The sequence below is a fragment of the Hibiscus syriacus genome, unplaced genomic scaffold (assembly GCF_006381635.1).
Source record: "Hibiscus syriacus cultivar Baekdansim isolate YM2019G1 unplaced genomic scaffold, ASM638163v2 tig00111238_pilon, whole genome shotgun sequence".
In the NCBI taxonomy this organism is placed as follows: domain Eukaryota; kingdom Viridiplantae; phylum Streptophyta; class Magnoliopsida; order Malvales; family Malvaceae; genus Hibiscus; species Hibiscus syriacus.
In genome coordinates, this window is record NW_024063030.1 from 809,147 (window position 1) to 826,003 (window position 16,857).

Sequence of the window (16,857 nt, forward strand, 5' to 3'; positions counted from 1 at the left end):
GTCGATGCCGCAGGGGTACATGCCCAGCCCTCCACTTCATATGCCAAGCCCACCAGTTTATATGCCATCTCCGCAGGGTTACATTCCGAGCCCGCAGGGTTACATTCCTAGCCCGCCAGGTTACATGCCTAGCCCGCCAGGTTACATGCCTAGCCCGCAGGGTTTTATACCATATGGAGGTGCATATACGACTATGTTTAATGATCCAGCATATGCTTCATATGCATCTTATTTGGCTGGTGGTGCTTCTCCGCAGACACCTCAATCTTCATCTGGATCACATACATCGATGCCAATGTTTCCACAGTTTCCACAGTTCCCGGGGAGCGGTGGGATTGTTACTAGCACTCCTCCAGGGTCGTTATTTTATACAGGCCCTTCAGCCCCTTCAGCGTCATCTGCACCAAATGAAGAAAATGCTGCTGATGATGATAGTGAAGATGAGGAGACTGAAGAACAAGTTCCACGAAGAAATCCTCCACGAAATAGGCAACCACCGCCATGTGGAACTCATTCGAGACGACGACATCGGTGATCCAGTTATATTTAATGTTATTTAAATAATTAAATTTCAGAATTTATGTAATTTGGTTATGTTATTTAAATGTTTCATGGTTGTTACATACATATTTTTTTATGTTATTTTTTATTCACATTTAACATTAAATGTTTGATAAATGTTTTTAAAATACAAATTATATTATTCGAAATTTAAAATAAAAATAAAAATAATATTATTCAAATTTAAATTTAAAATATAAATTATAGTATTCGAAATTTAACATTAAATTTAAACTTAATATTCCAATTGTATTCGAAATTAAAAGTTATATTCCAATTATAGTTCACAATACTTAAATTGAAATTAAAGGACTCCATACATATGATTTTATCATTAACATATATATTAAAACGTATACATTAAAATCAATTTATGTTGAGTTCATCGATCGACGTAATCAACCAAGAGGGGGGTGAATTGGCAATTTATTCAATGTCACATTTCAATGCTCATTCCATACAATTTCAATGTCACAATCAACTTATCACTTCACATTTATTCAATTTATCAATAACATTTTATCTAATTTATTCAAACTTCACATAACGTTTTAATTTAAGTTATTCTTAACTTGTTGAACATTCAAAAGAAGTTAAATTTAAGTTATTCCCCGAGGGACATGAGTGACATAATAGGGCAATGATAATATTCTCTGACGAAATAATGGAAGGCGCGTCCCCGGGAACGCGCCTTCACGTGAATAGTGAAATAATAGGTACTGATATATCTAGTGACCCCGAGGGACATGAATGACATAATAGGGCAATGATAATATTCTCTGACGAAATAATGGAAGGCGCGCCCCCGGGAACGCGCCTTCACGTGAATAGTGAAATAATAGGTATTGATATATCTAGTGACCCCGAGGGACATGAATGACATAATAGGGCAATGACATGAATGACATGAATGACATTCGCATTTGGACTACAAAAATTATGTTGATCCCGTATACCAACTTTCACAAGTTTTCAAGGTATATGAATTTGAGTTTCCGCCCATAGGAAACGAAAGAGACCCAAATGAGATTCAAACTTGGCTTACAATTGTCCCAGATCCATTGCTATTGAGGGACTCAGGTCGTCCAAAATCTACTAGAATACATTGTGATATGGATATTCGGGAGAAGTCAACAGAACAAAAACGATGTGGGCATTGTAGAAACATCGGGCACAATAGAAAAAAATGTCCAGCTCTGTTATCATCATATAACCGTTAACTCTTATGTAATTAAAGTTTTTAAATGAATGTTTTTATTTCTAATAATTTAATGTTATTGCATTTATATAATTTGTCAATGTATGTACACCTAAATAATTTTTTTTAACTTTTAAATACATAAATATATTTAATATATTTATTTAATATAATATTTATATTATATTTTTTACATTATAATCGAAACATTTTACATAATATAATCGAAACATTTTACATATATATTATTAATTTATAATAATAATAAAAATAAACTATTTATTATAAAACAAAATACGTGTCTGCTGAGTTGGCAAAGGCGCGTCCCCGGGGACGCGCCTTTCACACGTGGCATCCAACTCAGCGAAAAACCGGGTAAAGCGCGCCCCCGGGGACGCGCCTTTGCCAACTCAGCATAAAGGGTGCTAGTTTTGGAAATATTGGTCGAACGGTGTTAGAAAAGTAAAAATAAAAACAAACGGTGTCAGTGGGGTAAAATCACCACCTCCCAACACCAGTCGTCACTATTCTCCCCTACTTTTCCACTCGCCTAAAATACACGTGTCTGTAAAAGCCTGTATTTCTTTTTCTTTTTTTCGAGGACTCCGTCCTCTAATAACGCGCGTGTCCTTCCTTCGCTTTTCTTTTCTTTTCCCCCGAAGCATTTTTTCTCGCGATTTTTCCTTTTAATCTAGAAGCAATTTTTGAGGCGTGAAAAATTAAAACATAAGAAGAAATTTCAATTTTCCATAAAAATGGAAGAATTTTCTAAGATCAGTTAGAGGAAGTGAAAATGGAAGGGATAAATGAGAAAGAGGAAGCACAAGAAGGTCCAGGTCCTGGTTCGGCTGAGATGAACGTAGTACGTGATTGTAAATTGTAACTGTATTAATCGGATTTGGTTAACGTAACTGTGAACTTAGTAATGCTTAAAGAGTTTAAAAAGCACATACTCTACATTGGGAAATGAAACATATTTGGATGTGGAGTTTTTCCTTCCTTTTTCTTGTTGAATGTAGAATGATAAGGCCCTCGCCTCGCAGGTATGCTGCTGTCTTCCACTGTGTTTGTGTTCGTGTCTTCAACATTTACTATGCGCATACTTTTAAGTGTACGAATTTTTTGAGATATTATGCTAATCTCGGTGACATTCGTCCATTGTAACGATTGCACACATCAATGTGAATTCGCTTATAACGCAGTGATTTTGTATGATTATAGTCGATTATTTCCCATGGAGATTACCCGCTCCACAATCACAGCAGCAACAGCTCAAGTATGTAGGAGTGGACGTCAGCTTCTCCAAGGAAGATCCATCCATGGCATGAGGGAACTTGGTGGTTTTGGACCTCTTTATAATCTACTCCTTGTGTATCAGGAATATACCTTCGTCAGACTTGACATTCCTTATGTCCCTGCCTTCCTTGCCTTCCTTGCCTTCCGTGAGGTAACTTGTTTGATCTTCGTTCATAGTTTTGATTTTTTTTGTCTTCATATAAATCCTGTTTACACATGAACTTCACAATATTTATTTAAGAACTTATTTATTCTATCCAATAAGCAGAGAAAACTGCTACTGGTGTTTACATCCTGTAAAATGCTAGTTACTTATGCAGTCAACAAATCGATTAGTGTTGTTATTGTGCCTACTAATCTATCATTAACGATATTTACAGTTAGACTAATAGCTTCTTGGTGCTGTCAGCCATGAAGTCTTCAATTTCTTTCTTGCCATAGGAAGTACATTTGAGCATTCGGGGCCAATCTAAATGCAGCAGCACTAACTAATAGCTTTCCCTCTGATGCTCCTCATCACCCAATATAGCTCTTCCTGCCATGAACCAGTAACTCTGCTGATTCTATAAGTAGAGAGGATCAACCCCCCACCTGCTTTGAATAAGCACGTTAATGCTCCCCTTTTTTTTCAGCAGGTTAATGTTGAAATATATCTGATATCAACATGTTGCAATGCTAGCTTCAGGGAGTAGAGAAACCGACACACTATCGACTTCTCATGTAGATGGTTACCGCCCTTGACTGCTAACAGCGTGCATGAGTTTTAGGGGGGCTGACCTGAGAATGACAATCGGCAATGTTGGCCCGCGTTTCCTAATTTCCTGACAAATCTCAAAGCAATGAATGATCCAGCAATCAAACGAATTTAACCAGAGAAAGCTTAGCTTGTACTTTGACTTGCGTATACAGACAGAGATACCATATCAGTTTGCATTTGCGAGTTCTTCTTTCTTCTCATTTTTACTTGTAGAATTCGCTTAACCAGCTGGTGACTAATTCCTTGATCTACTTGTATCAGGTTTCGACTCATTCAAGGGGTTGACTACAATTTACGAAAGACAACTACAAACTAATAGTAGCAGGGTCAACCCTGCAAAGGCATTCCAATCACACAAGACAACTCATATAAACAGGTAGGTAGGTCAAATATTTGGTTTAATAAACAGAAACTATCATTTAAAATAAAGTTAAACTACACATTTAGTAACTAAACTATTACTTTTATTCCGTTTTTGGTACTTAAACTTTAATATTTTTCTCAAAATCAAGTCTAACGTTTAGTTTAAGTTTCAATTTGATACATGTTGTTAAAAAAGCTACCAGAATTGTTGATGTGGCATTTTTTCAATGATGACATAATATTATCTTATATTAACACATTAACATCACCATTTAGTTTTTAACGGTAAGATATCAAAATGCAACTTAAATTAAACATTAAGTATGGTTTTGAAAAAAGATAAAATTTGGATATCAAAGCGGAACAAAAGCAATCGTTTAAGTACTAAAGTTGTAGTTTACCCTTAAAACAAATGTGAGCACCTTATTTGTTTCGTTTTATCTGTAGAGTCACCCCAAGCCCACATGAAAAGCTTCTTGTTGGGTCTAACTATGTTGGATCCCTTACCTGCCTTGCCTTGCCTTTGCCAGTTTGCCAGTATCAATAATCAATGAGTAACGATACAACATCTAATAACAAAATACCTTGAACAAAAAGAGAACTAAAATGAATGCTACCACTAGAAGTGGCATATTTGTTACCATCGGCAAGAAAAACAATAATAATTTCAATTTTATGGAATAGTAATCTATCATGTAACCGTAACCGCGATACTTAAAAGTTTGGGACTTGATAGCAAATAACTGGGTCTGATTTTGCTTTTGGGCACTTCCTTAAGCTTTTCAAATCCTTAAATTATTTTAGATTTACAAAAAAAAAAAATCTATAATTAGAATTTTATATGAAGTTCAGGGGTTAAAAAAATTAAACTCTTTCATTAAACTAATTTATCTTTTAAATTTTGTAAAAAAATATATAAATTTTATGAATTTAAGTTTTTAAAGAAAATATATTAATTAAAAATAATAAAAGAATATATTTTCTATGATCTTTTACACAAATATTTTCTTTTGAATATTTAGAATTCAACTTGTTTAAAAACAAATATATAACAATGACAAGTTGGTAAAATATACATTTCAGTAATCTTTTATTCCTTTAACCAAACATTGTAATCTTACATTCATGTTAAACAAACAAAACACAACAATACAATATTCTCAGTAATGTGTTAGATAATGTTACATTCTGATAATCCTATTCTTAAAAATTGTTGACGAAAACGGGTAAAGAAAACAAAAGAACACGAGAATTTTACGAGGTTCGGCAATGTGCTTACGTCCTCGGTGCCTAGGCGGCGCTAGAAGTTTTTATTCAATGATATTTTAGGTCTAGGTTACATCTCTATTTATAATAGAAAACCCTGGTACATAATTACAAAATTAACCCTGTACCGTACCGCGGGGGCTGCGCCCCCAACCCACATAATTCGTAACCCCACAACGAGACTTTCTTTGTAAGGACAGTTGATGTTCGCTTCGCTCACTCCGCTCCATCTCCTGTCCTCTTTACTGGTATATTTATGAGCCATACCTAACAAAAATAATGCTATATTCCATAAACCAAATGTAACCTTAGAGTACTAGTAAGACCAACCATCGTTTATTTTTGGTAATCTCAGTAATCTATCGAGGCTAAATTCGTATGTGGTTTTGTTCAGGTCAAAAAAAAAAAACGTGAGAGTTAATCAAAGGTGAAACTATAACGGAGATTAAAATTCTTATGATATTATGATTAAAATATTATAAAAAAAATTAAATTAATATTTTTATTAAAATATTAAGTCATTTGTACCGGGAGATTACGTATAGGGTATAAATGAATCGAGCTTGAACGAATAAAGTTATGCTCGTATTCGTTTGTTATTTTTTAAGGTGTTCGTGTTTAGTTCATGTTCATTTAAATTTTTAATATCGTGTTCATGTTTATTTATTTATTTTTGAATGTGTTATTGTTTGCAAACATATTCGATTATGTTTGTGATCATGTTCATTTATATATTCACAAACATGTTCATTTAGAATTCATAAACAAATTCGTTTTGTATTCGTTTAACGCCGTTTAGTGTTCATCTATATGTTAAACTTTTAGTTTTACCTTTTTATTGGGCAACTAAAGAAAAATAATAAAATTATATCATTAGTGCTTAATATCTTTAAAATTCACAATTTAAGTTTTAATTTTTCTCATGTATTCAATTTAATCTTTATCTTCACCAATATTCAAAATGTTAAAAAATAAAAGGAAAAGGAGAACTGGGTAAACGAGCTTACTCATGAAAACAAATGAACAAGTCGATATATGAGCTCATAAATGAGTTTTTTCGTGAACATAGACGAACAAAACACAACTTTGTTCGTGTTCGTTCTTTTATTAAATGAACATAATTTTTTCATACTCGTTTATTTAATTTAACAAACTAACATAAATGAATGGTTGATGAACATTTCACCGAACACTCTATTCATTTACTCCCCTAATTACGTATTGATACTCAAATTGTTCTCAATCAAAAACTATATGATCAAATTATAATTATTAAAATTTTAGTGGATAAAATCAAAGGAAAATAGAACAAAAGTGATATCCTACTGTAGTTTAACCTAAAATGTGAAAAAGTAAAACTTGATAAACAAGTCCGTCCTGTCCGGTAAGGTCGGGCGAGTTTTATATATAATCTCTTGTGATATTGTTGGCGAGAGGTCTTAAAACAATTTGGAACAGAGTAGAGTTCGGATTAGAATTTAGGGTTTTGGGGAAGACACGAGTAAAGGAAAATAAGAACCAAATGGATCTGAATATGGACTCGAACGCCCCTCACTCCATGGGCACAACCATCATCGGAGTCACCTACAACGGCGGTGTCGTCCTCGGCGCCGACTCTCGTACCAGCACCGGTATTGGATTTCTCTCTGTCTTTTATTTTTATTACTAGGGATTTGAATTTCTAAATAATGTACTTATTTTTTGATTTGGTTGATTAGGGATGTATGTTGCTAACCGGGCATCTGACAAAATTACACAGCTCACTGATAACGTCTACGTTTGCCGCTCTGGATCCGTAATTCTTACTTTTCTTTTAGCTCATCTTTCCTCCCTATATAGTACTATTTTATTTAGGATTTGTTGCCTCCACAAAGGGGGGATAGGAAAGAGTGTTTATATATTTTTAGATATGATGATAAAAACGGTTGTCATGTTGCAGGCTGCTGATTCTCAGGTTGTTTCCGACTATGTCCGCTACTTCCTTCACCAACATACGTCAGTTCTTTCTTATACTTTCTCTCGTTATTTGCTTTTACCTTTTCGTCTATTTTTTAAATTTTAATTAAGCTAGTTTGCGTTACTATTGAAGTCTTTTCTAATTTGGGTCTTTTGGAACATCCTTTATCGCATTATTTCTTAGTTTGAAAGCTAAACTTTCAAGAGGCTATTAAAGTTTGTGTTCGTCTATGAATGTCTATGAATGCGCTTATATATTCTACTCCACCTAATTGCAGTTCATAAACCTAGTTCTCACCTCATCCCTACATAATGACCTTGCAATTGCTTCTAGTTTGTATACTCCATACCAATTAGCTTTGCACTCTAAATCTACGAAATGCTTTAGCTTATTCGTGTTACCTTTGAGTCATCTCTGAATTCTGATTTTACTTTTTTCACATTTCTTATTACTACTCTTCACGAAATTGTTGTTCAAGCTTCTACTATGATTGATTTTTTGATAGATTTTTCCCCTGCATGAACAGAATTCAGCTTGGGCAACCTGCAACTGTCAAAGTCGCTGCAAACCTTATCAGGCTACTATCTTACAATAACAAGGTTTGAGCTTACTATTTATAAAATTTACTTGACTCCTTTTTAGTTCTTCAACCTTTTTCCATCCTATTATTCCTCACTTTTTAAGGTGTGCATGGTAAATTTAGTGCCTGTTTGTAAATCCTGTGCCTATTATATAGGTTTTATGTACTAGTTGATACTAATGTAGTCAAGGGGCAAGCACTCTACGCACTAAGAGTCCTATGTTGCTAGAGTTGCATACCACTGAACGAGCTCTCACATGAGTAATGTAAGGAGCACATCAATAAATAAAAATATAAAATATATGTATAAGAAAAAGAGACAACAGCTGCACTGCCCAAAGAGAAGAAAGTAGAAAAGAGTAGAAAGCTTAGTAATACTTTTTTTTATGTAAAACTGCCAACATTGAATTTTGCCTCTAAAGCTCCGTTGGGGATGGAAAGTGGCCTATGTTCTCTCAAAACATTTACATTTTTGCAGCTTCCTTTGTTGATTCTTTTAACCTAATAAAATTTGTTGCATGGCTCTATTTTTAAGGAAAATATTTGGATAGACTATAATATCATTTATTTGTTTATTTATGAATATTACATTATTTTAATTAAAAAAAATTGTAAGTCAAAGCATCAATCCAAGAGCCACTTTTACTCGGGCCTTCCTTTTTTCATCTTTTTTTTTATAGGAATTCCTTTTTTCATCTTAAACCCTAGCCAAAAGCACTCTTGGGCACAAATAGCACATTTGTGTACAAAATGCCTTCATCTCGTCAAAGGGTTTTCACCTGAAAAGTCTAGGGATATTGACTCTATCTAGTGATCTGCCTTCAGACGTGCCTTGAAAACACTGAATGGTACTTGAATCATCCATCCATTCAGTTTTTGAGGAATTCATCATCATTTTCTCCTTTATGGAAGTTTTTTCTGGCTGCAGGCCATTTATTTTGGAAATTGGAATACACTACGACCAGCACTCATGCTCACTGAAATTATGCCTTGGTTTTGCTGCAATTATCTGCATAATTTATATTTTTAGGAGCAAATGATGATATTTTATCTTTTTTCTGATAATTCATATCTATGTGGTTGACTCCCTTTTATTATATTTTGAGTAGAACATGCTTCAGACTGGCCTTATCGTTGGTGGATGGGATAAGTATGAAGGTGGTAAAATATATGGAATTCCTCTTGGTGGAACACTGGTTGAGCAGCCTTTTACTATTGGAGGTATGGTATTCTCTTCATCTTTTAACTTTAAGCAACCTTCCTTTCCAATTTAGGGAGCGAAGCTTGATGCCTGTCTATCTGTTCTGGTTTTATGTTCCCTTTCATTAATTTACATGTATATGCAAATTTTTGCATAGTTGGCATTTTGTCTCTCTTTTACCTCCCCACTAATCTGCATATTGCTAAGACTGTTGATTGCCATCATTCTTTCCTTAGTTCAGCCTGAGAAATTGGAGCTAAAAGAGGTTCAATGCCAGTCATTGTAGCCTTGAGAATTTTTGATTGATATACTCATCCCCTCACTTGTAATCAGGAGCCAATGGTAAAATATGTGATGTCTTCTTCATAATTAGTTTACTAATGATTAATGAAATGGGATTAGCCTTCCCCGCCCCCCTAATTATTGGTTTCTCAAAGTTGTACATTACCTAGTTCCAAAAATAAACCTAAAATATTGGGAGTTTGGTTGAGAAATTATGGGTGCCATTAGCAAGTGCTGTATTACTTCTGCATAAAAATAGTTATGATCTGGATTGATGTGGATTGCGCAGGATCTGGCTCCAGTTACCTTTATGGGTTTTTTGATCAGGCATGGAAGGAAGGAATGACAAAGGATGAAGCTGAGGTACGTTTTGTTTTAGTCAAGCTTGACAAATGTTTTCATCTAGTTCTTTATAATTTCATGGATACAAATTATTTTGTAAAAGTACTTATGGGTTGGTTGACCATTAACTTTATTATGAATTGTTTTATGGAAATTCATTGCAGCAATTAGTAGTTAAGGCAGTTTCCCTCGCCATTGCTCGTGATGGTGCTAGTGGGGGTGTTGTTCGCACTGTGGTGGTAAGATATTTTGCACTTCTAAATGAATGATTCTTGTCCGCGTAATGTGAATTCCGTGTACAGATCTGACCTTACCTTGTTTTTTATGTTGTGTTGCAGATCAATTCTGAAGGAGTGACGAGGAACTTCTACCCGGGTGACAAACTGCAGCTGTGGCATGATGAATTGGAGCCACAGAATTCGTTGCTGGATATTCTGAATTCTCCTAGCCCTGAACCCATGAATATTTGATAAAAAGGCCGAGGGGATTCACCGATTCACCTTTTAGGTACTTATCAGCTGCAGCACTACATTTGTTCTCATTTCAGACGTTTTGAACGGTGTATGTGTAGCTTGATTGGGATTCAGTTTCGCTTTAAATGGCACTAAAACCATATTTGATAATGATTTACGCTTGGATGTTATGGATTCCTCTGCTATCCTCAATTTAGATGCTGAACTGATAGGATTATATTAGATAGAATGGTTGTGAATTGTGGTGTTAATGCCAAGCTCGATTACAGTAGACTTGGGTATCCTATAGGCCACATTGCATTGGTATGTCGGAGTAAAGAACTAAAAAAAAAATGGTAAACTATGTCATATACTACCGAACTTTAGGTGTTATATCGTTTATACTATTGGACTTTCAATTTAATCAATTATAGTATTGAACTTTGATTTTGATTTCAATTATACCACTGAACCGTTAAATCGTTAATGGCACGATGATGTGACCGACGGCTGCTGACGTGATTGATGAATGTCGATGTAGGCATCTCATCAAAATGACGTCGTTTTGATCTGACTGTTAACGATTTAACAATTCAATGGTATAATTGAAATCAAAATCAAAGTTTAGTGCTATAATTGACAAAATTGAAAGTGCAATCGTATAAACGACAATGCCTAAAGTTCGATGGTTTTTGGTATAGTTTACTCGGGGGGAAACACCGAGTTGGACTTTTTTTATTCGTGATTTTGATTAAAATGGGCGTACCTCAGCTGCTTAAAATAGATCTAATATATCTGAGACGGTAGCCCTTGTTATGGTTAGATTTTGTAAATATATTTGAGGGGTCTCTATTATCTTAAATTTTGAAATTTAGTCTTTTGATTAAACGAGTCATTGTATTTAAAAAGTATTGAAATTACATTTAACTTTGTACATTTACAGTTTTTATCGATTTGATCTTTAATATTTAAAATAAATAAATAAAATCATTTATTAAAAAATTTAATTTTTTAATTTCCTACGTTTATAACTTAATAAAAACTATAAACATAAAGAGTAAAAAGTTGTTTTCTTTGGTAAGTAATTAACTGTAAAATCAAACAAAAATTAAGGAGAAAAGTCGGGGGGGCCACGGCCCAATCAAATTTAACCAAAACAAAAATTATATAATTAGAGAGGGACAAATAATTTACACTAGTATAAGAATTTATAAAATTTAAAGCATGTTGAATTTATAAAACTTTAAGAGGTTAAAATATATCAATAAGAAATTTAAAATAGTAAACTTATTAAATTTAAGAAAAATAAATTTATAAAGTTTTAAGAGATTAAAATAAATTATTCATAAAAAACTTAAAATATATAAAATTTGAAAATTTCTAAGGCCTCTCTATCTATTCCTCTAGTTTGTTTTTGTAAACAACATAACAATATCAGACAGATATTTGAACTTGAACAGATAATCGAGCTGGGTGCAGTTGCATTTTGTTGAAGATGAGATTGTGGGCTAACTAAATTGTGTCCAAAGTGTTGGGCTGTTGAGAATTGGTTTGGGTTTTAGAGTTTTGTCGTGGATATATAGTTACAGGAGGTTGGTGTTGCTGGCTATTTGACAATCGGCAATCGGCAGGTTGAGGGAGGAGAGTGGAGCGCAGGTACTAAATAAATAAACAAAAAGATTCTATATAATTATAGTCCATCGGAATCGGAAGTGAATGAAAATGAGCCAAGCAGCGGCAGCGTAAAACGTATTCGTATATGGAAGCCTATTAGCAGATGATGTGGTCCGTGTCCTCTTGAATCGAGTCCCCCCTTCCTCCGCTGCTCTTCTCAATAACTTGTAGTTATATTCTCCTCCATCCATCCTCAATTCGATAATCCACCTCTGCTACTTTTTTCTTTTAATTTTACTCTCGATTCACAATATGTGCAGCCACAGATTTAGCATCAAAGGACGCGTTTATCCGGAAATTCTCCCGGTCGAAAACCGTCACGTTACTGGCAGGGTGTGTCCTTCATCCCTATTAAATAATACGAATACTCTACCCTTTTGTCTTTTCTAACTTCACTCGCGTCTCAGGTGTTGTTGGGAATAACGGATCCTGAATTGCTCATTTAGGATGAATTTGAGGATGTTGAGTACCGAAGGACTAGCATTGAAGTCTCTTTGCTGGTAACTCTTCTTGGTATGATCTACTCTATAGTCTAAAACCCAGAACATCTCATCTCTTCTTCTAATTTCTCTTGTTTTTTTGGCTTGTATGGACAATAGATTATTCTTCGAGTTGATAAAACATTTTCGAAACCACCATTCTTCATCAAAAATAGTATACAAGTCTCTGTTATTCCTTCTCGAAAATAGTAGTTTTTAGATATAAATGAATGATTTTATGTGAAGATGACAAATTATAAGACGAATTTAGATTGTCTAATAAAAAATAATTAAATTCTATAAAAATTTAAAATTTCCAAATATCGGACCTCTTTGATGTATCCATCCGTGATAGTCACTATTATTCCATGATGCAGGAAAGTTCTGGCAAGTTGCAAGCTCACGCTTATGTCTGGAGCAACACAAGTGATTCCAACTTGTACGGAGATTGGGACTTAAGGTATTTTCAATTTGCTTCTTTGCAACTACTATTCGAACTCTACAGATGAGTTGGGTGGAGTGTGGTTTGAGATTTCATATAATTCAAATTCTTCCCATCATGGCTACTATTTACCTACGGGTAGTGTTTCGTTGATCTGATAACCCTCCCTGGTGTTACTGCAGAAACCTGTAGAATTCTTCGCAAAAATAAGATAAAAACAACACCGGTGTGGCAATCACTTAAAAGGGTAGGTAACAAGAGTTGAATGGTAGTTAGGGATGTTAAAAAGATTTCTAGTTAGTTGAGTTGACAAATCTTGTTTTATAACTCAAATTTTATTTGAATTTTTTTCTACTCGAGTTTATGAAATTCTAGTTGAGTTGTTTAAGTTTCTATTTAAATTTATTGTAAATATTTATAATATTATGATACTAATTGTTTCTAATTTAAACAGTTTTCTATAACCATATATGATAGACGTATATATTTTTTCATGTGCGATATACATATATTATTCATACTTAAAATTAATCTACTAAATACTAAATATTTCAAGTTATTTGAGTTGTTCGAGTCCCATTTTAACTCAAACTTTATTTTAATTTTTTCGAGTCTAGTCGAATTTATGAAATTACAAATTAAATCAAATCAAATCAAGTGTTTTAACGTCAATCGAATCTTGATCACCACTAATAGTAGTGACCAAAATCAGGTCAAGGAAAGAAGTTTTATCATGATGGACATGGGATTTTAAAAAATTGCCATATATTGTAAAGGTATATTAGGCACTGGATTCACAGTTTGTGAGTGTATATTTGCATGTGTTAAACAGGAATGGAAACAATTGCACAAGGAAAGCTTTACCAAGATGACCATGAGATTTATGGAAGAACTAGAGCTGCCCGAATCAAAGCCAAGAGTGGTTACAAACGAATCCTTCTATCAGCAAGATTTAGGAAACAATGTAATATAACTTGTCAACAATCTAGCAAGCTCGAGTGTGGTTGATCAATGTTGGTTATCAGTTTGTTTTGCTATTTCCCTAGGCTGAATAAAATTGCAGCATGCATGGCAATGGCATTGCAGATAAATTTTACTGTAACTGAATCGGCATGATGTTGTTTATTTTGATTGCAAAGTTAGCAGAAACAAAGGAAGGATGAATTTTGATTCAATGGTCACAAGGCACCAACTTGGAGCCTTTGTTACAAAGGCCTTGCTCTCCAACAGATGAAACCAGCTTACCATAACTGTATCTTAGGGGCATCCTTCCCCAAATCCTATGGAACTCCATTATGCATTCCCCTCTCCTCTTCCGGTGCTCCGCTCTCCTACTGCTCAGCCCCACGTCTCTTACGCCATAGCCATCACCATCTTCATTTCTTGGGTCTCCCCAGTCTCGGACCCTTTCCGCTCCCACCATGAGAGGCCCCTCATTCGTCTCCTCCGCCACCACAAAGTTCATCAGAATATCCTCGCAATTGCGCTTCTCATCGACTACCCTCCTCATCTCGCGCATTGGGGCCCCTCCTTCGCAACTGTAATTGAACAAGTACTCCCCCTTCATCATCATGAACTTGGTGAGCACTATGGAATATTTGTTCGGATGCACCGTATAGATCCACTCCTTTCTCGACAAATCTATATCATGTGATCTCACGAATACCCCAATCAAACGATCCGGATTGCCCCTCCACATCTTGAACGCGAATTCCACCGTCTTGGGATCCACTTCCACGTCATCATCGCACACCAGGACGGCACGTGTCTTGATCGATGACCTTGGCAGGAATCGGGCGTTGAGGCTGCGGGATGGTTGGGGGACGAGGGAGATGGCGGCGCCCCAGGAAGAGAGCGAGAGGTTGTTGGCGAATTGGGATAGAGTAAGGGGTGGGGTGGAGGGGTTACCCCAGAGGACCTGAACAGAGGATACCAGTGGGGATGCAGAGAAGGAGGCGGCAATGGAGAGGAGGAGAGGGAGGCGGGACTCAGAATAGCCGTTGATGAGAACGGTTAGTTGATCGGATCTGAGAGTGCGAGAGTGGGGTTGGTTGCTGAGGTCGCATGTTGTGTCTGAAGAAAGAGCAGGGATGCGAAGACATAACGCAGTTGAGAGGGAGAGGAAGAAGATGATTGCAGCTACATATGCTCCCATCTCACTTAAACTCAAACTCCACCTGTAGCAGCATAAAGAGAATATGAGACAATGAAGAAAATATTTGAACACTGAAACTGTAAAAAATGGAATAAGTTATTTTCAAAAATATGAAATGCTATTACCTAGAAGGATAAAGCTTATATTATCAATAATCACATTAAATTCTTGTAGCTTCATAAATATAATGTCACGATTGCGACAAAAGTAATAGAAATTTAAAGATTCTCAATCATTTGACAATAAAAGTTCAAATACTAGAAGTTATTGTTATTTCTTAAGGTTCCGAGTTCGAGCCCCAAGAATATCAAGGATATGAGCGTTTAATATCGAATGATTCAAAGTTATGTTTGAATAGATATTACCTGTACAAAAAATAAATAGAATTTTAGTTGAGAACCGAGAGAATTTGAGATTTCAGAAATAGAATTCATTCAATTGACAAGATAATACTCTGATTGTTCATTACAGTTCTATATATTCACAGGTACTGCTAACAAATTCTACCATCCTAGCCGGCTGTCTAACACATGCCTTAGGTCTCTTCCATGCAGGCTGGATGACTAACACTTGTCTGTAAACTGTCAATAGACATGTTTGTTCCCTCTCCAAGCTTTTGGTAAAACCCTCGAGTAAAATCATAGTATTTGTTAATTGTTATCATTGTTGTTGGTTCCTCCGATAAGTCCTGTAAATTTAGGACCCTCAACCATTTTCCCAATCATGAATGAAACCCCAAGTGATAAAAACTAGGATAAGCAGATTTCCTCAGCCCAAACTCTTGATACTCATTTGATGGCACAATCTCTACACGACCTGCCCTAAAACCAACAAAAACGAAAACCTGTGAGTTTCTCTTGGAGGAGCACTGATCAGGTTTTATGACATAACTAAAGTTGATAGACAGAAAGAATCAAAGAAGTACTCAATCCATCAGCAAGCAAAGGGAGGTAAGTGAATATTAGGAGATTTGAGAGGATTAGTATATCATCAGACAGCCGGGCCCTTACATTTTTCTCTTGGTGTTTGTTTCTAATTTAAATGATTTGAGAGAGGATATACTTCAGAAATGATCGTTCATGAGTTTAGCTTTAAAAGAATCGAACTAAGAAATAAGGCAAACCGTATTTAGTTAGGAAAAATAGAACCCTTCGAGCCGCTAACAAACCCTAGAAATGCAATTACTGAGGATCCCGGATTGCTTAAGCTGAATCGAAGCTCATGAGCCAAAATAACCGTTCAAAAAACAGTCAAACCCTCGAAGTACCAGCGATAGAATGAATTTTAGACCAACCAAACACAAATAGAAAATCAAAATTCTTACCTTTAAATTTTATATTCAAGTTCTACATCCTTCCCAGTCCAAAATGTTCATTTTCTAATTGGAAAACCTAAATTATCAAAAAGAATAACATATTCGAGCAAGAAGGCATAAATCAGATTATGAAAAGACGTTGAAATAGAAAGAAGCTCGGAGAATTGCAGAAAAGCAGCCAAAACTTTTGCAGGACATGTGATTAAGAGAGTGGATTTAAGGGGATATAAAAATGCATACCTGAAATTTATTATTAACAAAAAGAGTAGAAGAATTTGGATAACGACCGATCGAGATGCTTAATTTAATAAATTCATCGAATGCCTCCTGCAAGAAGAAGTGCAAGGCTAAGAAGACGAGCAAAATATTCAGCAAACAAAAAAGAAAAGGAAAAGAAAGGGCAGAAGACAGGACCAAAAATCCCAACAAAGACGAGAAGAAGATGATGAAGACGAAGAGCAGTATTTGCTTCTCAATCACTTTCAAAGCCTCGTTTTTATTATGACCAGACCCAACACCAGTCGTCACTATTCTCCC

At 35.2% G+C, this 16,857-nt stretch overlaps 2 protein-coding genes and 1 pseudogene across 2 annotated transcripts; 2 read left to right on the forward strand and 1 right to left on the reverse strand.

The window, feature by feature from the left end:
- Nucleotides 1-6,787: 6,787 nt before the first annotated feature.
- On the forward strand, nt 6,788-10,433 carry LOC120156858 (proteasome subunit beta type-6). The gene is made up of 9 exons (XM_039168127.1): nt 6,788-6,830; nt 6,917-7,072; nt 7,160-7,236; nt 7,381-7,436; nt 7,925-7,997; nt 9,088-9,199; nt 9,751-9,824; nt 9,968-10,042; nt 10,142-10,433. The coding sequence occupies exons 2-9, from the start codon at nt 6,964-6,966 to the stop codon at nt 10,271-10,273; spliced, it is 708 nt and encodes a 235-aa protein (XP_039024058.1). The 5' UTR covers nt 6,788-6,830; nt 6,917-6,963; the 3' UTR covers nt 10,274-10,433.
- A 1,306-nt stretch (nt 10,434-11,739) lies between these two features.
- LOC120156859 lies at nt 11,740-13,944 on the forward strand (annotated as a pseudogene).
- Nucleotides 13,945-13,952: 8 nt separating this feature from the next.
- Nucleotides 13,953-15,044, reverse strand: LOC120156857 (glycosyltransferase family protein 64 C3-like). The gene has a single exon (XM_039168126.1). The coding sequence runs from the start codon at nt 15,003-15,005 to the stop codon at nt 14,022-14,024; it is 984 nt and encodes a 327-aa protein (XP_039024057.1). The 5' UTR covers nt 15,006-15,044; the 3' UTR covers nt 13,953-14,021.
- Nucleotides 15,045-16,857: the final 1,813 nt, after the last annotated feature.